This window comes from Lepidochelys olivacea (assembly GCF_965140295.1).
Source record: "Lepidochelys olivacea isolate rLepOli2 genome assembly, chromosome: 7".
Taxonomy (NCBI): Eukaryota; Metazoa; Chordata; order Testudines; family Cheloniidae; genus Lepidochelys; species Lepidochelys olivacea.
Genome location: NC_140417.1, coordinates 80568285 through 80595977, shown reverse-complemented (window position 1 = coordinate 80595977; position 27693 = coordinate 80568285). Strand labels below are relative to the sequence as shown.

The 27693-nt window shown below is 38.6% G+C and overlaps 1 protein-coding gene across 1 annotated transcript in view; it reads left to right on the top strand.

The window, feature by feature from the left end:
- CTNNA3 (catenin alpha 3) overlaps positions 1-27693 on the top strand; it is a 928050-nt gene that overhangs the window by 707051 nt on the left and 193306 nt on the right. Inside the window, exon 12 of the mRNA XM_084634510.1 lies at positions 15626-15826. Coding sequence (XP_084490636.1) covers positions 15626-15826 — 201 coding nt within the window. The remainder of the gene's footprint in view (positions 1-15625; positions 15827-27693) is intronic.

The window sequence follows — 27693 nt, the reverse complement described above, 5'->3', positions numbered from 1 at the left end:
ATCTGTATAATGTGTCTAGTGGTAACAGCTGTCTAAGGTTTTATGATAGGAATAAGGTTGTTTGATGAATGTGGTCCTTCAGATGTATCTGATCAATTTGCATGAAAGCCCATCCCCTCCTCCTCCAGCTGACTGAATGAATAGTTACTATATCAACTACCTTAATCTGCTGTCATATAACTAGTACATACTGTAGGTATAATGAGCACTATTAAAATAACAGCTCAATACTCAACACCCTAACGTTTCGTGCAGTAACTCGAGTTACTTTTCTTTCTAGTTTCTTGCTCTTTGAAAGAGGAGATAGCAGGGTACTGCATTCCCTGAAGAGCAGCAAATATTACATTTTAATGGTATCAATTTAAAACATCTGTCATAACAATATGAACAATCTCATGTTTGTGCTAAACTGGGTCATTGTGGGTAAACCTGTACCATCTTTAATTTCAGTTAGTAACCACTTACAAGAGACTGTGATGGTGTCTATTGAATGAAAGCATAAGAGTATTTAGGGACCTGATGCAAGGCTCACTGAAGTCAGAGAGCGTCTTTCCATTGACTTTAGTGGGCTTTGTATCAGCCCATATAGGAGGATAAAAGTGGACTTGTTACACTGATCCAGTAATAAAGAATGAGGCTTTAAAAGTATAAAATAAGCTTGTGATATGAATGTCAAAATTCTGGTATATTAAATGCAATTTAATTCAATCTTAGTTCAATGTACTATTTTAAATTACTTGATGTGGTCAGATCAGTGTGTGGACGGGACCCTCTGTCCACAGATCTCACTAGCCTGTGCAGAACAGTGTAGGAGTGGAAATAATGGCCTTTACGGCACCGTTCTTTCCTCCCCAGGATACTGCAGAGGTGGAGGACCTGGAAGAATGTGTGCATATTCCACCTGACTCCCTTCGATCCAACACATAATTTGTGTAAAAACATCATGCAGCCCCAGGTTTTATTAGTTTCTGCACAGAACCCAACCATGCAGGGGAATCTCTCTTTGAAGGTGTTTTCCAGAGGAAACTGCTTGTGTAGGAGTCCCAGGCAGTGTGGCACTCTTTAGATATGTTTCCATGAAAAGAGAATCACTCAGGTGATCCCATGTGGTCTGAGAACCAAAGGATGCAGGAGGCTCTGGAGCCTGTGTAGAGTCATGTGAGCTGGGTGCATCAGCGCCTTCACTGATTGGGGGAATTGAACCCCCTGGTTCTTGGATGAGCAGCAAATCTTATCAGCATATTCTATTTCTCCAGTGGAAGAAACTCATGGATTTTTCCCTCTCTTTAGAGAGCCTTCTTTTTTCTGCAGAAGTGAATTATCTCCTCTAAATCCCATAGTTAAGGGTGTGTTGTTGTCACTGAAGTATTGCACAAACTTCAATCAGGATGTCATATTTTTTTCTGAAATCAAAGGCTCATCTGCTGGGTTTTTTTGGTGCATGATCTTTGAGTTCAAGACTCTGGGTGGGAAGGTGTCCCCTATTAATATTTACAAAAATATGTATTTTAAATAAAATTCATGTATTAATATAATCTATTTACTTTCAGATATAGAAAAATTCACATTTAGTCAGGGGTTTAAAGGATCTGAGCTGGCTTGTTTGGAAAGCTCAGATCACCCACCCTTCTTTCTTTAACCTTGTTAAGTAATTGTAGCTTACATTGTATTAAATAACACTTGATTAATAATGTCCATATGCAATAAAACTTAAGGTCAAGTATCAGTCTGTAAGTATCTGTGGCATTAAGTTCTAGTGGATGGTTGGGCTCATGTTTCAAATTAGTTCGGACCGTCGCAAGCATTAAGATAGCAATCAGAACATTTCAAGTAACTTAAAACAAATTGCACAACATATTGTAAGTACTCAGATGATGCCTAACAAGATGAATCAGATTTCTGGCTTGCTTATCTATAAATATCTATATAATTAGTTTTCCCTCCGTGTTCAAAGGTCTGGTTGACATTATTACATTTTCCCCTCAGTCCATATGACAAGTTTTCAAATGATTATGCCACACACAGTGCTGATCATTGGCTCACTTGTAGCATAGCTATAGATGGGGGTGAGGGGGAAATCATGTCACCACTCAAAACATATTTTTTTGGCTTGATGATAACTACATTAGAAATATACCATGGCATACTTTCTGACAATACGTATATCTAAATTAATCTAATAAATCTAAATAGAAGCATATAAAATAATTGTTTAACTATTTCTGAAGGAACAGTGTTAGAGTGGGAAGGTAAAAAAAACCAAACCATTCAGCTTTACTCTCTTTTACTCTGAGGCCATGTTAGACCGCTGTGACATTTTAAAGGTGCCTTACCGGAAGTGAGAATCAACCCCACTAGGTTACATTTACACAGGGTTTAAATTGTGTGATGCCATTTTGAACTGTAACAGAGTTGCCCCAAAGTGAAAAGTCTGCTGAGGAGATGGAGGAGTTTTCAGTGGCAACTTTCCTTGTGCTGGTGTGCGGTGGAAGGCAAGACAAATAAAAAAGTAGGGACAGTGCTAACCGGGAAAGGGGTGTACCTAAAGACAGGCTGAGTCCGCCCATCCCCTCAGAACCTATCTGTTGGACTCTCAAGGAGCCCTGCCCATAAACTAGGTCTACATCTGTACTTGGAGCTAGCAAAGTTATTCCCAATTCACATAGCCATACTCGCGCTTGCTCTCCTCTGCACAGCTCTCTTATTTGAGGACCACAGCATTTGGAATTCAGTTCCTCATCAGTCTGATAGAGCCCAGTTCTGGCAGCCTTTAGAGTATGAGGCAAGAGACATTTATTTGATTTAGCTTTGCGTTGTTTTTTTTAATCTCCTAAAAGCTTGGTTGCTGATGTATTTCTAGATGCAGCCATAGCAGTAGTTTTTAATGTTACTGTGGAGCATCTTATAACTTGTTTGATTAGCTTTTGTAATAAGGCCTGCTTACATATATAGGTGCTTTAAAAATTGCTATTTGAATAAATACAGTTAATAGTAACAGAAACCTCTTTTGGTTATTGGTACAAATAATTTCAAAAAAAGTTGGTCCTTTGGTACAGAGTGCAGATTTTCAGGCTCCTATATGCTTTGCTATGGAGCTTGAAGTCTAAGTGGCAGCTGCTTTTGGTGTATTTGCTGTAGTTATCCATTTTCTAGCATACATTTATATAAATGAAACCTAGCCAGCAAGGTGCCAATATTCACATATGGTTAACTCTTCTTCCTTCCCAACTTGAGCAGACAGCAGATATACAGTATGTGCTAAAGCACATCACTGAATGTAATACTCTGTATTAAGCTCCCTGCTGGTGAACTTAATAACAAGCCACGGGACATTAATGAGATTTTTGTAATTATTATTAAACAGTATACTCTTCAGAATCTTCAGCAGCTGAATAGGACATACAATTATTCTTGACCAAGTTGAGGATCCTTAGTATATTGGAAGAAAACATCCAGGGCAAAATTCATGAACTCAGTGTCCAACCTGAGTTGCAGGCTGTGTGCTGGATAGCTGTATGGGAGGTACTTCAGTCCAACAGCTGCAATATACCTTTGTGATCCCAGTGTGCCCCTACTGCAAGAGGAAGTAGGAATTGGAGGAATGAGTCAACAGTGTGCCATCGTTGCCAAGAAGGCCAAAGGCATTTTGGGATGTATAAGTAGGGGCATTGCCAGCAGATCGAGGGACGTGATCGTTCCCCTCTATTCGACATTGGTGAGGCCTCATCTGGAGTACTGTGTCCAGTTTTGGGCCCCACACTACAAGAAGGATGTGGAAAAATTGGAAAGCGTCCAGCGGAGGGCAACAAAAATTATTTGGGGACTGGAACAAATGAGTTATGAGGAGAGGCTGAGGGAACTGGGATTGTTTAGTCTGCGGAAGAGAAGAACGAGGGGGGATTTGATAGCTGCTTTCAGCTACCTGAAAGGGGGTTCCAAAGTGGATGGCTCTAGACTGTTCTCAGTGGTAGCAGATGACAGAACAAGGTGTAATGGTCTCAAGTTGCAGTGGGGGAGGTTTAGGTTGGATATTAGGAAAACCTTTTTCACTAGGAGGGTGGTGAAACACTGGAATGCATTACCTCGGGAGGTGGTGGAATCTCCTTCCTTAGAAGTTTTTAAGGTCAGGCTTGACAAAGCCCTGGCTGGGATGATTTAGTTGGGGATTGGTCCTGCTTTGAGCAGGGGGTTGAACTAGATGACCTCCAGAGGTCCCTTCCAACCCTGATATTCTATGATTCTATGAATATCTTGCATAGGTAATCTGTACATAAATTATAATGGGCCAGATCTTCAACTACTGTCAATCTGAGGATCTCAATTTATTTCATTGGAGCTATACCAATTTACATCAGCTGAGGATCAGGCTCCTTGTCTTGATCTGTTTCAGAAGGCATACAACATGTTCATACATGATAACTTTAAATATCTCAAAGTCTGCCATCTCAGGTGACAAATACCACCTCTTTTACAATATATTCATACAAGTCATAGGGCTTATTTACATATGGAAATTGCACCAGTGGAAAGTGCTCCCAGGGTACCACTCTGTTTGCCTGCAACACCATTCTGAGCAGGATCCTCCATCATGGGAATTCCTGTGCGCTATTTTGTAGTTCCCATGATACAGGCTGATGTGTGAACTACAAGCCTACCAAACATCTAAGTAGTAGTGTGTCATTATTGGAACCATTTATCTGAACTGCCAGCCTACTCTCTGTGAACTGTTGGTGGAGGGAAGAGGGCAGTTCTGATAAATGGGAACGAGATTTGCATCACCCTTGTTCATTTTGCCATATCATCTTTTTTCATGGTTTTCATAAAAGAAACCAAATAAAGAAGACTGGCTAAGGCTGGCAAACCAAAATCACCGTCTGTTTTGCCATCTGCATAAAAATATGCCAGGATGGTTTGTGAATGTCCCTATTTTATCAATCATATTTTAATAGCAGCTGGAGTTTGAAATACTTTGTAAGTGTTTGCAGATTCCCTCAAAATAATGGAAAGCGAATGAACAGCCCCCATGAAAATTAACATTTACACAGTTGTGAGAATAGCAGCCTACTTTTGTTTGCCTACCAGCACTTTTGCAGTCAGGCTTGTTTGTAGAAAACATCATTATGATCAGCCAGTGTGACTTTGATATACCATATGAAGCTCAGATAATGCTTTATTAGAATCTTAATAGTCAATAATGGCATGAGAAAGAGAGCTCTGTTTGCCTGCAAGCACTTTTTCAGTCTGACTTGTCTGCCCAAATGTTTATTACCAATAAGCTTGGCAAATCTTCTGAATTTAGCTTCATAAAAGTGGTGTTTTGAAAAATCAAAAAAATGAATTTTGTCCCTCTATGGTACTCTACCGGCTAAAATAGTGATTGGGTCTGTGGGTCATTTGGAAATTAAAATGCAGCAGAGGAGAAACAAGCACAGAGGTGCCCCTAGCATTGTTTCAGAGAAGTTCTAATAGAATCCAAGTGCATGTAGGGACAGACCCATTGAATTTACCATATTCTTGATTAGAATATAAAAGTGGGATGGAAGATGCAGTCTTAATGAAAATCTTAATTCCAGGTTAACTACTTTTTTGCCCAACAGTAAGTTTACTTTTTTTATATATAGAAATATATATACTGAAGTAATTGCATGTAAGTGAGCCCTAATTTTCAATTTCCTTACTTTTATGCTTGTAAAATCACAACAATAACTCTTTGATGTTTTCCACATACAGGTCCTTACCAGTTATGGTAAGTGTACTTCACAATCTGTCATCTATATAAATATGTAATATGTGATTGCACAGGGGAGAATCAGGGTCCCAAAGAAATATATACAAAGCAACTAAGAAAGGGGATGACAAAGTCAGGACTAATAGCATGGGCACCTTTAAAAAAAGTAAACCTTCACTCACTGTCAGACAGTATAAATACTTTGCTGGAGTATGCATTCCTAATATAGGAAGTAATACATTAAAGTCAATTGTGCAGTTCAGGATTTGCTTTCTCCTTTTGTAAATGGAGGCCTAGCACAGCAGATACATCAATCAAAGAGGACCAAGGAGGAAACAAAATGAAAGGGAAAAGAAAGGAAGACAGAATCTTTTCATTATAGATTGAAACTTATGTATGTGATTGGTATAATTTTACACAGGTACCAATTTGTGAATGTATACTTTATGCATTTTTGTTGAATGATAAGCAGCCTGTCCACTCATTCAATCTCTAGGATATGTTGTTAAAATTAAATAAAAGGGAAATATTGATGATGAGATAGATAAAAATGTTGATTTTTAAGTGATTGCCATTCACACCACTGATTCATGTGAAGTATCGTGGAACACATCCATAATTTATTTTATTGACTCTTAAGATTAATCAACTAATAGATGCTCTCCATCTACAGTCTGCCTGGTTCTTGTGCTATATTGACTTCTGATCTAAAAAAAATAGACAGTGAAATAAGGATCAGTGAAATTACTATGTTCAGGCTAATAAAGATGATTGGAAAAAGCAACAAAACAAAAATTAAAGTAAGACAATATCAGAACAGATGTTGTGAATCTTTTTTTCATGCAGAGATGCTTAAATGCGAAGAATGGCCTTCCAGGCAAGATTGCTGAGATGATAACACTGAATTTGTTCAAGATAGTTTGTGTAGATGGCATGACAGGGGATGTTTAGTACTAAAAGGAGAATAACTTGATGAGCCAGCTGGTCTTTTCTCATTGCTTCAAGATTTCTCTTGCCTTTCTTTAGGAGCTCAAACCAAGTATTAAACAGCCTCTGCTGTGTATGAACATCTGAACTGTTTCTCTGTCTTAGAGACTGCCAACTCTTTGCACACACTTAAAGCCTTTTCGGCTTCATTGTCCTAATTTCAAATATTGTTCTCTTTTAGCTCATTATCTCTTTTTTCCCATATCAGGTGTTTGTTTTTGCTTTGTTTTGTTTCTGAATTTCCTGCTATCTTTGGCATTATGGTAACATCTTACTCATTTATGTATTCATTGCTTTCTGTACAGCATAGCCTTATACTCAGTGAATTTCATATCTGTACTATACAGAGATATTAAGTCCTTGCCACCCTATTGTATTTAACCTTCATATCTTTTATTATCAACCAACCAGTCAGATCACTGGACAGCTGATCCAGAGAATGAGTAATGTACAGATTTTCACTTGGAGTGAAAATATTCATATGTGAAACTTTGAATACATATGTAAATGTTATGCAAGGTGCATGTGTATCAATTCTACCACCAAGAAAAATCATGAGTTAATCACAGGTAAGAGTTTATCGTATTTGTGTGGAGTTTCTGTGAGGTTTCTATCCCAAACCCGCTTTTGCTGACCAAATGACAGTTTTTACCTGCTGTTCAACAAAGGCATAGAGGACAAATTTTACTGCATCAGACAGACTTATCACATTTACGTCTGTTGTTTGGTATAGAAGACATAAAGCTGTTCTAATAGAATGTTACCATGGGATGAGCATCTTCACCTGAGCAATTATCTAAGAGCGGCAGATGGCCATTATCCTCTGACAATATTTTATTGACATCTCTAAAATAGCTGGCATTTAACATAATAGGGTATGCACCGTTATTAACATTGTAAAAGAGATTTAAAAAATTATATAAAGAAATCTGCAGTCACAAACTGCTAATGTAGCAGAGGGAAATAGACTTTCCATTTACAAAGTGAATTTGGTATCCCTGGAAGTGCTGAACAGACTGAAGCCCTCTCTTTACCCACAGAAAAAGTATTGCACAAGCAGAAGTGATGCAAGCTTCCTAAATACTCTTCAGCCCTGACCTGAAGGACCGAGCAAGTCTTCATTCCCTGGTCTTGCCCCTGAGATTATCAACAAGGGTGTCTGCTGTGTATTGTTTTTAAAATATTAATTAGGAACTGGAGTGAGTCCACTGTTTCCCATAGACAACTGGAAAGCTTGTCAGATTATAACAGCTTTTTCCTCGCCACAGACTTGGACCAGATTTCAACTGATTATGAAACTAAAAGTTCTATACCTCATTATATATCCCTGGCTCCATATCTCATTAATGTCCATTGTCCCACCCATAACTCAGATAAACTATTTTGTAAGAAAACTGATTTTTTTGCATTTTAGACTAAAGAATTAATAAATCCTAAAACTCTCCTAGATTTTTATAAATATTTTTGTGAACCCAGACAATTTCTTAGCTAGATCTTGTTTTTAGAATACAAAATTAAGTACGTCAACTATAAGCTTTCCATTTCCTATCTATGGGGAGGGGAGCGGGCAGAAAACAGATTTATTTTGCCTGATCAAGACTAAGTCATTTCTCACCAAAAGCAATAAAATTGCAATCTTCAGACCTTTCTTTATGAAGATCAAGTAGAAAGGAAAATTGAATCCTTACTTTTCTGTCAGTGGGAATGTAACTTGTTAGTTTGTAGACCCTACCTACCTAACTTATTTACCAGCTCTCTAAGCAACTCTGCTCCTCAAAACGCCAAACATGCTGAAAAAGGCCAAGCAATCAACTTGGCTGTTTGATGTATTTAACGTGTGGCACAAGCCTCTCTCCATGCTCTGAAGGACAGCTATTTCTTTTGCACTGTAGAATCCCCGTCCAAACAGCTTTCCAAATAGATTCCTTGTCACAATGCTGGTAAAGCTCACCCGCAGGACATTCACCTGGCTGCTGGGTTTGGATCCTACCATGCTGCACCCATTTGCACTTAATCTTCCCTTGGTCTGGGTTGGCTCCAGGACTGTCTCTTTCTTTGGCCTCTCTGGCACGCTTCCTAGGCACACACTTTATCTGTTACCCTTTCATGGAAATGGGACAGTCAGGGCCCAGCTGCCCCATATTGTCACATTGTTCAAAATCTAACGAGCAAATCAAAGCAACAGAAAAGGCAGAATTCTCCTTCTCCAGTTCTGTATGAGCTAAGGAAGGAAAATTCCCTATATCTTAGCCAGGGGATTGGGGAGAGAAGAATCAAGAAAGGAGTTTTCCTCCCAAATTCTGTGAGACCATGATGGATATTCTTCCTCAGAAAAAATGAAGAAAAAGACAAGGTCAAAGCATATAAAGGAGCATTTTTTCCAGCTAGCTCCCCTATATTTTTCCAGTTATATGCCAGATGAGATGTCAAACCTATATGAATACACCATGGGTTTCAGAAGATCAATAATTCTGCATGATCCGGTAGTCAAAGGAAAGTGTCAAAAACTCATATTACCAGATGACTTATAACATGTATATCAGAACCAAAGGTTTATGACCTCCAGAGGAAATCGAAGCACAATTTACTAAGCTAAGTTTGACATCTTGTGCCAAACAACCCTATTCATTTTATGAGGAAATCTGCAAAGCAACTCCCTGTCCAAGGTACACAGACTTCAGTAGGCACTGGAGATTAGATATATCGACCTCAGCAGATATCTCTTGTCGCGAGGGGGTAAAATGCAGTTTATTCCCCATCCTTTGCCCTTATATTAATATCCTTACCTCTGTTGTATATAGTGCCAGGAGAGTATCTTTTTTTCCTTTTTTCTCGCTCCCTTCTCAAGATACTTCTTAAGTGCTGGTACGGTCCTATGTGTGAGGATTAGTGGACATTGACTGTGTTTGAGAATAGGAATCTGGCAATTTCCTTTGTCTGAATGGCCACCTGGCTTTTGTACTAGTCAGTCACTGCCCCCAAAGAAAGCAACATTCCTTTCTCTCATGGTGTTCTTTTGTTCCTTCTGGGGAGGAATTCTTTAGGGTAGAACCCTCATAGGATTATGTTTTAAGTAGCCTGTTAAAGGATAGTGAGTTTGCTATTCAGTGCAGTTCAGTGTTACTTTATGCTCAATATGTTTTTACAGCTTTGGAAGGGATCTGGTGGCAAGCCTTTTCCAAGTTTAGTTCCGAGCAGGGGATAAAATTTGGTTTCTACATTCAGTTGGCTAGGAGATGGAACATCTCTTCCAGGGAACGCACTGCATACAGCCACGAAGAGAGGGGATTATCGTGTGGACACCAATTTCCCATTATGGATTAGTGGTGTCTTACTAAACCAAACAGGGATAATGATGTGGTTAGATTTGGTCTATGTATGAATGCTTTTTCTTTAGCAGCATTTAAAATTGTGGGTCACCTGTTGAAATTGAAGTAATATAGGAAAATTTACTTAAAAAAGACACAGATAAATATGTCCATTTAAAAAAAAAATAAAATAAGGAGCAAAGCAGATCAAATAATGTCATATTAAGGGTGAGAGTAAGCTACAGGGCCGTGCTATAGAGCTTTGTTAATTGAGTATTAATGGGAAGAAAAGATAACATGTTGGTGCAATGCAGGCTGCTGAGAGTTTTATATAACTCATGAATGGACATGTGAGTGTTGTGAGGTACTGTCTGCCTAAGTTGGGTAGATGATAAACTATGAAGCTGAGATCTGAAGCACTAATCTCCCCTTCTTCCACAATTGTGACTGTACGGGCCTGATCCAAAGCCCATTGAAATAATTGGGAATCTTCCCAATGACTTCAATAGACTTTGGCTCAGGTTCTGACATGAAGGACCAGATCTTCAGCAGGTATACACTGGCATAGCTTCAATGGAGCTAAACCGGTTTATACCTGCTGAAGTTCTGGGTCTGAATATCTTAGACTGAAGTTGATTATTTTAACCAGGACAGACAGGATCAAATATTGCTCTCAGTTACATCCATGCAATTCCTTTAACTTCATTGGGAATCCACAGGCGTAAATGAGGGCAAAAAGTTGATGATCAAACTGCTAACCTCCCAGATCCTCCAACATTTATTATAAGTGGTTTAAAATAGGGCCGTCAAGCGATTAAAAAAACTAATCGTGATGATTAATCACTCTATTAAACATAATAGAATACCATTTATTTAAATATTTTTGATGTTTTCTAAATTTTCAAATATATTGATTTCAATACAACACAGACTACAAAGTGTACAGTGCTCACTTTATATTTTTATTACAAATATTTGCACTGTAAAAAGCAAAAGAAATCGTATTTTTCAGGTCACCTAATACAAGTACTGTAGTGCAATCTCTTTATCATGAAAGTTGAACTTACAAGTGTAGAATTATATACAAAAAACTGCATTCAAAAATAAAACAATGTAAAACTTTAGAGCTTGCAAGTCCACTCGGTCCTACTTCTTTTTCAGCCAATTGCTCAGACAAACAAGTTTGTTTACATTTGCAGAGGATAATGCTGCCCTCTTCTTGTTTACAATGTCACCTGAAAGTGAGAACAGGTGTTCTCATGGCACTGTTGTAGCCAGCATCACAAGATATTTACGTGCCAGATGCACCAAAGATTCATATGCCCCTTATGCTTCAACCACCATTCCAGAGGACATGTGTCCATGCTGATGACGGGTTCTGCTCGATAACGATCCAAAGCAGTGCGTACTGATGCATGTTCATTTTCATCAACTGAGTCAGATGCCACCAGCAGAAGATTGATTTTCTTTTTTGGTGGCTTGGGTTCTGTAATTTCTGCATCAGAGTGTTGCTCTTGTAAGGCTTCTGAAAGCATACAGCACACCTCATCCCTCTCAGATTTTGGAAGGCACTTCAGATTCTTAAACCTTGGATTGAGTTCTGTAGCTATCTTTAGAAATCTCACATTGGTATCTTCATTGCATTTTGTCAAATTTGCAGTGAAAGTGTTCTTAAAACTAACAACATGTGCTAGGTCATCATCCAAGACAGCTAAAACATGAAATATATGGCAGAATGTGGGTAAAAGAGAGCAGGAGACATACAATTCTCCCCACAAGGAGTTCAGTCACAAATTTAATTAATGCATTATTTTTTTAACAAGCATCATCAGCATGGAAGCATGTCCTCTGGAACTATGGCCAAAGCATGAAGAGACGTATGAATCTTTAGCGCATCTGGAACATAAATATCTTGCAATGCCAGCTACAACAGTGCCATACGAATGCCTGTTCTCACTTTCAGGTGACATTATAATTAAGAAGTGGGCAGCATTATCTCCCATAAATGTAAACAAACTTGTTTCTCTTAAGTGATGGCTGAACAAGAAGTTGGACTGAATGGACTTGTAGGCTCTAAAGTTTTACATTGTTTTATTTTTGAGTGCAGTTATGTAACAAAAAAAATGAATTTGTAAGTTGCACTTTCATGATAAAGAAATTGCACTACAGTACTTGAATGTGGTGAATTGAAAACTACTATTTTTTTTGTTTATCATTTTACAGTGCAAATATTTGTAATAAAAATAATATAAAGTGAGCACTGTACACGTCATTCTGTGTTGTAACCAAAATAGATATATTTGAAAATGTAGAAAAACCTCAAAAATATTTAATAAATTTCTATTTGTATTCTATTGTTTAACAGTGCGATTAATCAAGATTAATTTTTTTGAGTTAATTGCGTGAGTTAACTGTGATTAATTGACAATCCTAGTTTAAAATGAATGGGAGCAAATTCCTTCAGTTTTCCCCCAGGGGTTATAAATATCCTTGGAGGCTTAATATTGCTATAAAGCTCTTACCCAGACAGTTGATGATCCATTCTAGTGTAAGCTAAAAAACCTTCAACCGTCAATTAAACTGATCCCTCCCATCTGCCAAATGTTTAATTAATAGACATTCACTTTCAGAAACATTTTTTGTTCATTTTTTAGCTTTTGTGTGTGTGTTTTTTAAATGCTGACACCTTGAAACCATTTGCTTGAGAGAGAGAAAATTAATGTCAAGTAGAAGCTGCCAGTCCAATCAATTATTTGTGCATCCTAAGGTAAAACCAAAAGAAATATAAACTTAAATTATTGTTTTCTATGTGCAATGTTGAAATTAATGTCTCAGGCAACAGAATGAACCTTCTGAAAATGCATATCTAAGAAAATATTTGTCCTGTTTAAATTGTTAATGCTTTTTTCTTCAGAAATTATTGTGTTGTAAAATGTAATTGACATTAGTGATTAGTAATCTAATGATCCTGAAGGACAGTTTTTCTAATTGTATTTTTTGTCCTCTATATTTAAGTTTGCTTTCTTTTTCGAATTGACATCCTTTCACATTCCCTGGTCCTCTTTGTGTTTCTGTTCTATTCTATATAAGTACTTATACCTCAGTTATCAACATACTGCATTAAGTGACATGACTGACATCTGTCACGTGTGTGTTCTGTCATCCTTTCCCCGGAGAAGTGTGTGAAGTGGAGTGTCTTCTTTTGGTAGGATGTTTATTATATCGATTTGCTTTTTGTTTATATTAGAGGAGAAGGCAAGGTCAAAGAAATGTGGCTTGCACTTGGAGTGGATTGTGGTGAGGTTTGTGATGGTCCTTAATGTTTGAGGAGTTTCTGCATTGTATTCAGTTAAACGCTTTGTGATTATACACTGGTGGGTTTTGTCTGGTATGTTCTTTTGGGTTTCTAAATGACTATAGACATAATTCCCTTTTTATAATCATGTAATAATACAAGGTTTAAATGAATACTGACATATTCTTTATGTAGTGTTCAACAACATACATCCAGTATTAGCATGTGGGGTGTAGGAACTGGATGGTTTTATTGTGTAGTGTAGGAGACTATCTGTTCTTGATGGCACTCTTAATGGTGTTACCAAAATCTGTTTTCTTCACATCCTCTCTTACTGATGTTATTTTACAATACATCTGAGCGGAGAAACAAGGCTCATTTTAGGTCTGTGTATGAAATGAGGTAATTCAATAACAAGATGTATATGAAAGAAACTTCTAGGGTAAAAGGTCAATAAACATGTTACCTGTGACTTTTAAGAACCGTTTATTTCTAGTAGACATTTTTCCCATCATGAGTAATCATCTATTTCTTCAATGCCCCAATTAAGTACATTAGTTAAGCACATACTTACCATTATGCACATGAGTATTTCCACTGGAGTCAGTGAGACTACTATCATGCTTAAAGTTAGCCATATGCTTAAGCACCTTGCTGAATCAGTGTCTTAATTGGCAGGTGCGAGCTTTGAGGCCCTTGAATTAAAAAAGAAAAAATCTTACTTTTCTGTATGAAGAGCTTTGCAAGTCACCCCCTTCTCTAATTGTATCATTATTTTTAGATTAGAATCAAAAGTTGTCTATAAAACATAAATATACCTTGGTACAATAAACATAATTAATGATATAAATTGAAACTGTCAAGGAGGGTAGCTGTTTCCCATACTGTAATCAGGTATTAGATTACACATCTGTATAGATAATAATATATCCCTCTATATAATATATACATTTCCAAGAAGCTTGGAATCCATGGCACAAAGAATTAAATACTTAGGGACGGGTTTCTAAAGATAGAGGATACAGTGCAGAAATATACACAGCCCCTTTGAAAGTCAAAAAATTCCTTTGGCATTAAGGTTTGAACCAAATAATGGCTTGGGGGTGAAGACGACCATCCCAGTAAAAGGCTCAAACAAAATAAAAACATACAAAATCAGCATATAACAAAAAGGGTAAGTAGACACAATAAAATAGGATAATCACTCCATAACACTACAAAAATAAGTATACAGCACGGTAATTGCTACCTTTCACATATAGTTGATATTTAACATTCATGAGGACCCATCAACATTTTGTGAAGTGAGTTAAGGAAACATCTGGTAGTTAAAGAAGCATCTGCTAAGTGTCTAACCAAATAAGCATTTCACAGTCTCATCACAGAAGACATGATTATAACCAAGGTGACTCATTATCTTGTTTGAAGACCGAACATATTTAACCTAGCAGGAAATGGAGATGATCAATTGAGATGAGATCTCAGGGACAAACTCATGGAAGTGCAAAAATGGTTTTGTGGTTTTTTTCTTGATAGATTGGATATTTTATGGAGAATGAAATAGCAAGCTTTGGTACTAGCATGCATGTGGAAGGAGAAGCAGAGGAAGGAATCAAAAATGGACACCTAGGCTATTAGTGGAAGTAGGAAGGGGAAAAAGTTTGGAAGGCAAAATAGGGAGTTCAGTTTTATTATTGTTATAAAGCAATATAGGAAAATATGGAGAAATAGCCAGATATGCTTAGCCTGCAGAGAATTTTGTAAGTCATCAGCATAGATATTGTTTAAAGCTGATGGTCCTATTTCCATGAACATGGAAAAGATTAATTCAGTTATGGCAATTCTTATAGATACACAATTTATCTCTTTATAAAGCACTTTGCCATAGACGTTTACACAGGACACCTTCATGATTTTAGACATTTAGGTCCAGACCCTCAATGGTATTTAGATGCTTAACGTCCATTTATTTCGATGGGAGTTAGGCTCCTAAATGCCTTTGAAGATTTGGGCCTTTGTAACTATTCCTGACTCCTTACTGCATTGCTATCTCAGCAAATGGAACCGTATTGCACATACAGCTGAAAGGGGGAATACTACTGGAATGTCAATGAACAGTTTTAACCATATCAAATGAAAAGTATCAGGTGTCACAAGAGAAGGAAAAGCTGGAGTCTTATGCCTAAGTAAGTGTTGTGCACTATCTCCGAATTGGCAAGAAAGTATGAACTCATTGTTGGACTTTGTCTGAGAGGAATCACAGCTAAAGGAATCAAATCTAAAAAGTAGCTATTATTTTGTTCACAGAAGGCCACATTCTGGAGGATGTAAACAAGTGCATCCTTGCACTGAGAGAACAGGCTGCTGATGATTTAGACCGTGCAGCCGGTGCCATCCGAGGGCGTGCTGCAAGGGTGGCTCATGTTGTCTCTGGTGAAATGGATAGTTATGAGTCTGGGGTTTACACTGGAGGAGTGATGAAAAATGTTCAATATCTGACAAATACTGGTAAGTCTGGATTTAAAACCAATTTAATTACTTTTCTGTTATACGCTGTTTGTGCTACTGATTTAAAATAGAATAACTCCATGATCTAATGAGTTAACACCAACTTTGTCTTGGGTTCTGTTATCTCCTCTCAACAAACACAGTATCTTTTTGTGATTACAGCATACAACTTTAAAAATTGAATCTTTATAAAAATATTGTTAGCCTACCAGAAATCCTTTTCACCATTTTTTATATAAATCCAAGTGACACCATCTAGCCAGCTTGTGACGAGTGAAGCAACAATTTTTAGCCGTGTTCTGCCAGCTGCCTCGTATTTCTTAAACATATTCGTGACAAAGTCATTGATATCCCCCGTTTGCTTTTATAATCTGTGTGCAGTATAAATGAAGCCCTTAGTGTTAGCAACAAGTATATTTTTAGTTCTTAGCAATATGAGCTCCAAGTGTAGCAGGAGCACCTTTTAGTTACAGGAAAGTTGAAAGTTTTTCAAAAAGAGAAGAACAATCCCTTTTGTGATCACACGTTGTATCTATGGTTATATGAAATGAAAAGAGAATATTAACTATGGTTAAATATCCACCTCTCCTTTGCTATGCAAAGTCTGATCCCTGTGCATCCAGTGGAGAGAATATATTATTAATTCCTTTATATATGGTCCTCAGCTGGGCCTGTCAAAGAATAGAAGATGAAGCCACCGTATTGATAAAAGGATTTAAATTGCTTTGTTGCACAACACTTTCTACAGTATCTACTTTAAAGGCTGATTTAAGATTGATGAAAAACAAATGTACAAAGTATTTTACCCTACATGGTGCCTTTGAGGCTTACAAAATTCCATAATTTGTCCGGCCATGCTGGAAGAAAAGCAGGAGGCAATGGATGTGGTTTAATTAGGCTGCAGCTTTATTCACCCAAAATATCTGGGTGTACCTGGCAATATAGTGTACAGTGCAGGTCATCATTATTTCCTTAACCATTCCCACCTGTTTGGGGAGCTGCTGCCAGCCCTCTCACTTTCCAACCTGGGCCTATTGCTGGGACTCTGCCGCCCAACACCTCATATAAGGGTTAAGGGGACTGAAATGGAAGTGGGTGGGGGTTGGCTCCACGCTGTCGCAGATACTAGGAGCCCTGAACTCCCTTCCCCATCTTCCTTAATAGATGCTTTCCTCGAAATCCTCTTCTAATCCATTTTATCTGATCACCATATCCCTTCTGTAATGAGTACCTGCACTGGATGTCTGCTACATGTTTTACATTACTGAGTCATTACATTTTAACTTAACCTCTCTGCCCACCCCACCAGGTCCCTGACCCACTGTGGAGAAGGTGAAAGAACCTACACTGCCTCAGCCAATCTGGCAGCAAGGGAAAAAAAATCCTTACCAGCCTCCAGGGAAAGAGGGCAATTAGCTTAACATGCACAGCAGATCATAAAGAAGCCCAGTTCTACTCTGATTCCATGGATGTGATGAGGAGTATTGGCAGCCTGATCCCAGTGAGATAGGGCTTCTCTGGAACTGCCTGGGTTATAAATACCCTACCAAAGTCATTGGGAAGGGCAGTGTACCTTCCTACCCCAACCTGGTCCAGCAACTTCCTGTTCCTCCTTGCCCTGCCCAGGTAAATCTTGCCCCTCTGCAATCAATTGCAGAGAGAGCCCTTACAGGGTAACAGCATTTTTTGTCCCAATCAGCCAGACAAAGGGGCCATCACATGCTGTTGTGGTGAGCAAAGTTTCATAAGGGGAAAGTAAATTGAATGTTCAGCCTTTCCTCCTTCCCCCTATTTCTATCATCACTTCATTGGGACACTGTAAGTCTGTTGGATGTAAACTGGATCCTTAATATCTACCTTTTAAACGGAAAAGCCTTTGTCTTCTATAAAAGACACCAAATCAAAAAGGAACTCCCAGGACTTGTGCGTTCTTTGACTAGATTTGATTTCAAGAGCCAACCTCTTCCCAAATTGCCCTTATCCAGTTTTCTGGTGAGTGCAGACTGCTTTAGAATATAACCTTTAATTATATAAATGTTGATGTCTAAAGCCTACATCCATCAGCAGAGTTTCCTAAACAAGTCTTCAATGTGTTAAGCTTGACTGACATTCACTTAGTGTACATTCAAGAAATGAGGGGCATTTTTTATGAGCTCATTCTTAGAGTCAGTCAGCTCAAATAGGTCCAAGTTGGAGCTGCATACATTGGGAACAGGAGTAGACTGAGGTCCCAAGAAGTTGCAAAAAGTGGGTATGATGATGTATAGAGCTTGAAATAAACATAGCCTTTGTTTTCCCTCTGACATTTTGATGAGGAGAAAGCCTAAGAAATTGTAGAACAACACACCTTTCTCATTACCTCTTAAATGAAACAACAAAGACAAATAACCGAATAAATGAGCTATAGAGAAGCACAGCCATCTGTTTTCTGGTGCAATCTCAGCCCTTCCTCCTTGCGGATGGGTAGTGTTTAAACACTGTGGGAACTGACACTGATTTCTGTTCTGTTGCACTGCAGTGACGGAATATATCCCTAAATTGGTGTATCTAAGACAGACAGGAAGAAAAACAGCCTTTTTTGTTGGAAAATGTGGTTTGTGTCAAGGCACGTTGGGCACAGTGTCATGAGTCTGAATTTCTTTGTAATATATTGAACATCAGAATCCAATATCCCTAAATTATTCAGTAAGAGTGAAAAGAAGGAACATACATTTTTCATTGTTATCATTATTTGTACATTCTTCAGTGAACAAATATGAAATCCTGAGAGGTTGTTTTCCCACTTTGACTTCAGTGGAAATGGCAGGTGCTCAAAATCACTCAGAATTTGCCCCAATAAGCATTGTCATTGTGGGGTCCTTCAAGCAAAAACCAGCCAATAACCAGGTGGGCTTTTACTTAGAGTTATTTGTATTTATGCTGCCATTGGCTGCTAATTTAGTTTGCATAAATTACCCAGGGCAATGTAGTGATCTCTCTGCTTCCTCTATATCTAGTGCAAATGAAGCATGTTTCCGATGGCAGATCACTGTTAGGCCCATCTTTTCCCTGTTATTAATACTGTCTGAATAACTATGAATAATCGGACACAAGGGTAAGGTGAATAGAAATATTTATTACTTTATGCTAACATACTAGGTGTACAAAAAAAAGCAGGAACACTATTTACAGTGTTAGCCAAGGAAACACATTTGTATGTAGGACAATATACAAATTATTGTTATGAGAGTAGATATTCTATTTCACAGTAAAATCAATGGGCTCATTTCACTCCACAGAGGGGGAGGGATAGCTCAGTGGTTTGAGTGTTGGCCTGCTAAACCCAGGGTTTTGAGTTCAATCCCTGAGGGGGCCATTTAGGGATCTGGGACAAAAATTGGGGATTGATCCTGGTTTGAGCAGGGGGTTGGACTAGATGACCTCCTGAGGTCTCTTCCAACCCTGATATTCTATGGTTCTATGAACTCATTTAAAACCTCTTTGAGTAGATCTACAGAAAGCCTTATAAAATACTAGCAATCCTCTCTCTCTTTTAATTTTGTTCTACTGGATGGAAATCTGGGAGAACATTCCCTCTCTGTAGTCCTTGGAAGGGTTTAGCAACCAGGGAGTCCAATATCCTTCTGTTAGAGGCTGTCAGGAATCTTTACATTCAGTCCTATCACTACCCTTTCTGAGTTGGTGGCAGCACATCCTATCAGAGCAATGTCCAAAACTCAGCCAATGTCCACTGTAAGTTGCAAAGAACTCAAAAGATGATTTGGAATCTACAGTTGACTGTTCATTCCCTTTGGGGCACCTGGCACTGGCCACTGTTGGAAGACAGGATACTGGGCTAGATGGACCTTTGGTCTGACCCAGTAGGGCCATTCTTATGTTCTTAAGACACGTTTTTATTAGAGGCTTCATATTTTCATTGGATAATTAAAAACTTTTAAAATTTAGATTCACACTCCATTTCGTGACTGTATACAGTTTTACAAACATAAAAACACCTAGTTTTGTACAATTCTTAAAACAATTCAAAATCCACAGAGCTTCTTGTACCATCTTTAGTGTGTGTGTTTACTTTTTAAACAATATTTAGTGCTAACAGTTTTAGTATTTTTATAAAGAAGTGCAAATACCTCTCTGGGGCTGTGCAAGTGTCCAAAGTGCTGGTGGAGAGAACTTATCTGAAATACAAAAGTACAAAAACATAGCACGAAGGAGCTGAAGCACTCCAATACACCCTGTACAATCAATCTGTTTGATTTAATGAGATACATTAAGGTAGATGCAGGGATAAATGTTTTAGGCCTTTGGTACTGTATCCATTTTTCCGCAGAATTGTTTGTTATAAAGTTTGCTCTTAAGGCTATGTTTATTTTTCCAAGAGCCCATTCACAGGATTCACAGCAGTAGTCCAAATGACTTCTAAACAGCAACATACCCGTTCTTGTGTTTACTTGTATTTTGCTTTTGTTGTCCTCTCATATTAATCTTTGCTGGCAGTTATTTCCATGGAAGCATTTGTGCCTAGGAAAGCCTACAGAGATTCTGCTCTTGATAGTTTGTGGAGAGAGGCCATTTTTATTTGATATTACAAATCTTCATCCATTGTACGTGAGTTGTTTTCTTTCTTAGGCCTGGTACATCAAAACCTTTGAGAAACACAGCATTCTTTCTGTACCAGGGGTTAGACACAGCTACTACTGTGGCCAGGTTTTGTAAATTCTGACCCACATTAAAAAGACTATCCTGGAACTTTTTTCAGCCTTCCGTTCTGGCTGCAGAAAAGTGAAAGTAACTAAATCTAACTGACAATCACTTTTATGTCTATTGGCAGTTAGTCACCATTTGAAGTGTGTTGTGCACAGTGTGTACAGCACAATCAGCATCCCTTACATTTAATCACCCCCTCTGTTTCTCCTCCTCTTGTAGAGAAGTTTCCTTCGCTGAAGGAGTTCCTTCCTAGCAACAAAGCTGGGCTTAGCATGCCACTAATGTAATCACTTCATAGGAGGTTGAAGATTTTTTGGGCAGGATTTGAAGAGTATTCTTTGGATTGTTATTTACTGGTGGGTGGATGTTTGAGGCAGACAAGGATTTTATTATACGGTATTTTGACTGTAAAAGTATACTTACTGTAAATGTACTAGGGCCAATTGGCCAAGTATTTACTGCGAATTAGAATTTAAAAAAATATTCACTACTTTTTACTTCAAAATCTATGGAAAGAGCGGATTGAACAGCATGATTACAGGTCTTGGACTATTCACCTACCATTTTGTGGTCCTTCCTGAGAGATGGGGCCAATAACTGTGTATATGCAAATTATATGTAGACTAAGGGTCCATAGGATTAGATTAGCGGGGGAAACCCCTGTAGCTCTCAACCCATCATGCTAAAGGATCCAGATCTGGTTTTTTACTGGCAACTCTTTCAGGGGATGGTGCCAATAGTTTCTTTCCTCTCCAGACACACCTGTCAGAATCATATGTGCATTAGTCCGGTTCTAATTTTCAGTCAGTTTTGTAAAGAAGCTCTGTTAGGATGTTAGCATTCCTAGAGACAGTTATAGATGGACTGATTTAGATAAAATAAAAACAACTTTAGTCTTCAGCTGTCGTCTGGACCAAGTTTGTTTGAAGGTTTCAGAAAATTGGAGAAACCCCCATCTCTGCCAAGAGATGCTTTCCCCACTACCCTTTATTTTAACCCTGACTGTACCCTGCGTAGATCTGGGAAGTTTTGCACAGCACTTGGAAGCAGAAACAATGATTTCCCACCACCACCACCACCTTTTTCACAAACCTGGTGGAAAAAAATCAATATTCACTTTATGTGCATCAATGTTCACTGTGCCGAAGATGACAACTGCATGTCTGTACATAGCAGCACCCCCTTTGTGGTAACAGTGTTAGTACTGATTTTGTTCACTTTACACCTGACTCTCCTGAAAGAAGGAATATTTTGAGTGATGACAAAATGTTTTGGTTTTGCAAAACTGGGATGGAGAAGCACTGTAAATAGAAAGTGTGATACAGTTAAGAATAACTTGTATAAAGTAGAAATAAGAGAAAATAAATGCCCTACAGTGTGTAACAGAATATAGACAAATATACAGACACTAGAATAAAAAGTAAATAAAAGTGAGAGGAAGAGCTGTGGTTCACAGTACTAGCAAGAAAGGTATCTGGACAGAGTAAAACTCTCAAATCTTTGGCACAGAGCTAAATAGCGGTAATAAAATAAAAGAAAACACTGATATATAACCTGAGGTATAAAATAGAAGACAGAGGAAATTATTTTTGTTCTGTATACAGGATGAGTGAAAGCACATTTGGAAATCTGTACACTTTCCTGCTCATTTTGGAAAGGATATTATGGAAATATTATGTATCAAAAGGCAGCTGACATCACACATCCACTAGAGGATCTTTAAGCATTCAAAAAGCTTAGAGACACTACTCTTTGGAAGATAGTAGCTTAGAAAAAAACTCACCAGTGAATATAAAATTCTGAAGGGAGTTAAAAAGATGCAGATGATGGCAAACCTTCTGCAAAAAGGCTATTTAAATTAGTGCCAAACACAAGAACACAGGAGCCCAAGTATGAGGGTAAGAGCTTATTCACTCAAAATTTTAACAGTTTTCAACACAATAGATTAGAAAGTGTTAATGACCTAACCCCTTATATGGCAGAGCTGGAGAAAATGAAGAACAATTTTTTGTTTCATTCCTCTCAAAAAGGACCTAGAGAATGATGAGGGGAAACTAACCCTCACTCACACAGTCTCTCTATCCTGTTCTCCCTTCTCTTCTGTCATCTATGAGAGCACTTAGTGTGGTTGAGATGCCACAATACATTGATGACATCCAGCTTTATATCTACTTTCGAAGTGATGCAACAAGCACCCTCACAAAGATTTCACAAAAGACAGACCAGAGAGATGCTGGTGGGGAGTGGGAAATGTTTCAAGGTGGTCTGCCCCTCATTTGTCACAGTGGTTTGAAGTTCTAAGGTTCTGCTTCTGTCATAAGTAAGCTTGGATGACCATATAGTGACAGTGGCAAGAAATGCCTTCCATCTTCAGCTTGCTAGGAGTTGTCTCCCCTCTCAGTTGAAGATAATCTCAGTGATTCATAGTTCTTTCCTGTCCCTACAGCATTTTTGCAGCAACAACACAGAGACTCCCGATTGCGCAGGACAAGTCTGGCTCTTTAGCAAGATGAGCCACTCTGAGCACATCATTCCAATGCTCTCTGCCTTCCATTAGCTCCAAGTAACGTCCAGTGCCAATTCAAGGCTTTTGTCTCAGTCTTAGGAATATCTAAGAGTTTGTTTCCCCATCTATGACCTACCAAGACATTTGTGCTTCCTTGGGGCAATGCAGTTAACAGGATGAGGCCTTTAAGAATTGGCAATAAGGTTGCTGAGGGAGTTTGACAGTGAAAAACGCTAACAGGTGATTAGAATTAGACAAAGTCTGACCTTCATTAGAATGTGCTTTAAGACCCACCTATCTGCTAAAACTTGCCCACAATAACTTTAGGCAAGATGACCAATAAACTAACCAAATAAAACTGAAGCAGGGCTTCCAAGAATCTTGGAAGAGCACAATCCACTATACAGTCTTCTTTAGATTATCAATTTGCAGATATAATGTTCTTTTTTCCATGCGTGGATACTCCAGCAATGGATGTTACAGAAATTCTGAAGATATGTTGATTATGGCTGGACTGAAAGAGAATAAAAATGTAACTAAAAGTCCTACTGAAATTATAACTCAACAATGGGGTACTGTAGATTTTCTGGGTCTCCTCTAGTGTAAAATGTCTGATTTACAGAAAGTCCTTGTATTATTGTGATTCTACTTTGTAATATTAATTAACCAAGAGGACAATGCTCTATGAAATCAGCAGGGAGCCACTTCCATCCCTGCCCTACTTTTAAGCAGGGCAAATCAGAGTCAACCCCAAAGGGAAGGGACAGTTCTCCAGAAACGTTCACAACTCCTTGATTACTGACCTCACTCTACCCTTTTCTTTCTGAACTTCATCTGGTATCTTTTCAAAAGGGTCTTTCTCTGCTACTTATGCTTGCTTAGCATTACTTAACTGATCTATTGGCAGACCTCTCATTGTAACCATTTAGTACTTGTCACTGACCTTGGTCTCTAAAAATGGAAAGTATTTGTTTTATCTTGTGAGCTAATCATTTCTAACAACTACACAGAAATAAAATTAAAAAAACCACAACAACCCATCAACAAATATTGTAAAGCCCATACTCAGTGGTAAACTTGACCTACCCTCTACAGAAGCATGGAATCATAGACATATAGGACTGAAAGGGACCTTGAGAGTCCATCCTTCTGCACCAAGGCAGGACCAAATAAACCTAGACCATCCCTTCTTAGAAACCTTTAAGGATGGGGATTTTACAACGTCCCTTGGAAGCCTATTCCAGAACTAAATTACCTTTATAGTTAGTATGTTTTCCCTAATATCTCACCTAAATCTCCCCTGCTGCAGAGTAAGCCCATTAGTTCCTGTCCTACCTTCAGCAGACATGGAGAACAATTGATCACCATCTTCTTTATAACAGGAAGGTCCCCATGTTTCTATAGCACTCTGCCCCCAGCCCAGCAAAGCAACCAAGCACATGCTTAATTCTGAGCAAATTAATAGCTCTCCACTGACTTCAGATGTTCACTTCCTTGCTTTGTAAACACCATTATTATATAGAGCTGCTCATCCACCTCTTCCTTCTGTTCTCCCTCTTTCCTTTGTAGTTTGTCCATCTATATTGACATTTCAGTTACGAGAAGTTTCTGTTATGCACATTAGTTCTCAATCTTCGTAATGTAGCACTTGATTCAAAGCCTGTGGAAGTCAATGGAATGACTTCACTGTGCTGTGCATCAGATCCTTAAGGAGACTTCTCGTTCCCTTTGCTTAATAAATATTACAAGATACAGCAATGAACTTTGGGAGATGATATACAGCAACACAGATGGTGTAGAAAATGTACAGAATTGACAAGTAGATCTTATATTTAGTGTTACTTGAATCATCTTAAGTTTATACTCAATATTTGGCTGGCGCCATTTGGAAGAGATCTGTTTTGCAGCTGACAGTGATGCGTTTTCACTGGTATTTAAGTATAATTAAGAATTTCAGTGTTTTATTTTGTGTATCACACCGTATTTTTTCTCCTGCTTACCTTTAAATGTCTACAGTCTACCATGAAACATACCTTTCCTTGATGAAATTGTTATTTCAGTTATTGCAAGTTATTTACTGTAATGGACATGGCACTAAAAAACTAGAATGACCTTTTTTCCTAATTTAGGTTTTACCAGAGACCATTCAGTCTCTTTATGTTTTTGCCATTTGTAACATGTATCTCATGAAAACAAAGCATCTAATTTTTTCAAAATTAAAGTTGTTTCCGAAGTTTTCCCAGCTTGGGTGGGATCTGTCTTCTGTGGGCTAAATGCATGCTGGGAACATTGGGCAAGAGTATCCCTTCCACTATTTCACTTAGTTTCAGATTTTAAAAGAATCTAGCACCTATAATCAAAACCAGATTTTCAGAATGGCTCAATTTCCATGTAGCAACCAAAATAAGTGGACAGATTTTCCAAAGAGCTCAACATATTGGGTGAAAATCTGTCTGTTACCATCACAATGGGAGCTGTTGGGTACTGAGCACTTTTGAAAATCTGGCCCAATTGTAGGTGCCGAGCATTTGGAACTGTGGCCCTGAGTTCTTTTGAAAATCTGGCCCTGTGATGCTAAGATAGACAGATGCTATGTAGGCACAACTCACCCTCCCCATCTATAACAGAGGAATGCCACATCTATGGCACCATCTCTGTCCCCATTGCTACCTAATAAATGACTTCCTCTGAGGCTTGACATGGAAGTAGCTTTGCTGGGTTTTGGGGGTGAAGATGAAAGAGTATAGTAGTTGCTAGACAACATTACCATTCCTTGTTCATCCAGTGGATATTCTAGCTGGCATAAATGCTGCTTTTGGTACTTACTCCTGTTAAGTCCTCACCAGATCTGTTACTCAGGCTCAGGGGGAACTGGTCACTGGCATTACAACTCCTGCAGATTCTAAGGGGGTCCCTCATAGTTAGATTTCCAGGCTCCATAAGAGATGTGAGACCTCACCTTAGCCAGCTCCAAGTGAGCAAAAACCTTTCAGGGAACTCTTTTTAGAAGACTGCAAGATTAACTGTATGTTCTGCTCTCTCTGCCCATGTGAACATTTCTGTGCAAGCGGGTGATGTGGCCCTTTATGAAAAGAGGCATATTTATGGGACTGAAAGGGTCATTTAATCTTTGTGCTCACTTATAGCCATCTCCTGTGAGTTTTTCCTATTCCCAACATTTCCTCCAAAGTTTCACTCAGCCTAAACTGTGTTTTGGAACTGAAGGTATATGAAACTGCTGAATCTACTATGGTCTCTACTTGAAACAATAAATCCCTTCCTGGCCCTGTGAAGATGAAGAGGGAGAGAATTAGTCTGAAATTCAGCCTACTTTTACCTAAAAGGATCACAAACATCTTCACAAACTTGGGCATATCCAAGTTTCAGAAGTATGCCTGAGAACAGGTAAATTTCACCTGGGTTCATTACAAAAATGTTCATAGCTGTTGCACCAACATATTTGTAACAGCACATGTACAACAAGTGTGCATCCTGGAACATCACTGTTTACACAAAACCATGAATATTTCTAATGACAGCTTCTAACTATAATAGAAATGAAACCAAAGAGTATTTTTGGAAAGGATTTGATTAATTATGAATGCAAATTATAGCTGTCAATTTACCATTAAATCTCCCAACCTAATTACCCGAGCATTTATTTGCAAGGTGTTGCCTTCCAATGTTCACTGATTATATGCATTATTCCAAATTTTTTCTTCCCTATGCCTATTGGACCTTAAAACCTATGCTTATAAATCAAAAATCTAGCGTATCCACGGATTCCACTCATGATACACTAAAAGTATCCTCTGGCGGTGTCTTTAAACGGAATTAGTTTGACGGTGTCAGATACTTGTCTTAATTTGTTTGCAGGGTCTATTTTTTAGTCTATTTTTGCCCTCAATAGCACAAACTCTACAAATGTCCACTGAGTTGTCTTAGGTAACATTCATTTGTAAGTGGTTGAGTTTTAGTACTCCTGTCAGAACTCTAGTAATGATTTTGCTTCTAATGATAATTCTTTTTAATTAAAGGAGTACTATATATATATATATATATATATTACACACTAAAGACTAACTAACCCAGATTGAGGTGCCTGTAGCGATGATTTGAAACATCTTGATACATTAAACAGTAATAAGTCACCAAGACCAGATGGTATTCACTCCTCCCCAGCATCCGGACCCAGCCTCCCTCCTAACCCGGCCCCTTGTCCCAGTCTCTGCACAGCCAATCCCAATTCTCTCCACAACCCAGCTCCTGGTCAAATCTGTTTACCTTCTCACTGCTTCCTGTAACGTTGGGTTCCTTGTCCCAGTCTCCTTGTCTGGCCAGTCCGGGTATCCTCAGTCCTGTAATGCCTCAGAAGATTTCACTGTTTCCCTGCCAGCCTCCTGTTTCTCAGCCCCCACTGACTCCCAGCCTCCATTCCCTCGCAGGTCCCAGTTTCCTTGCCCAACCACTCCCGGGCTGGCCCTCGGCGCACCCCCCCCATCAGCACACTCCCTCCAGAAGCCCCCCACAGTGGCCCCAGTGCACCCCTCCAAGAATTAATCGTGGGTGTTTTTAATATAAGTCATATACAGGTCACGGGCTGTGACTAAATCATCACCTTACCTAAAATCAGGGAAGTAGCTTTCAGTCTTATGCC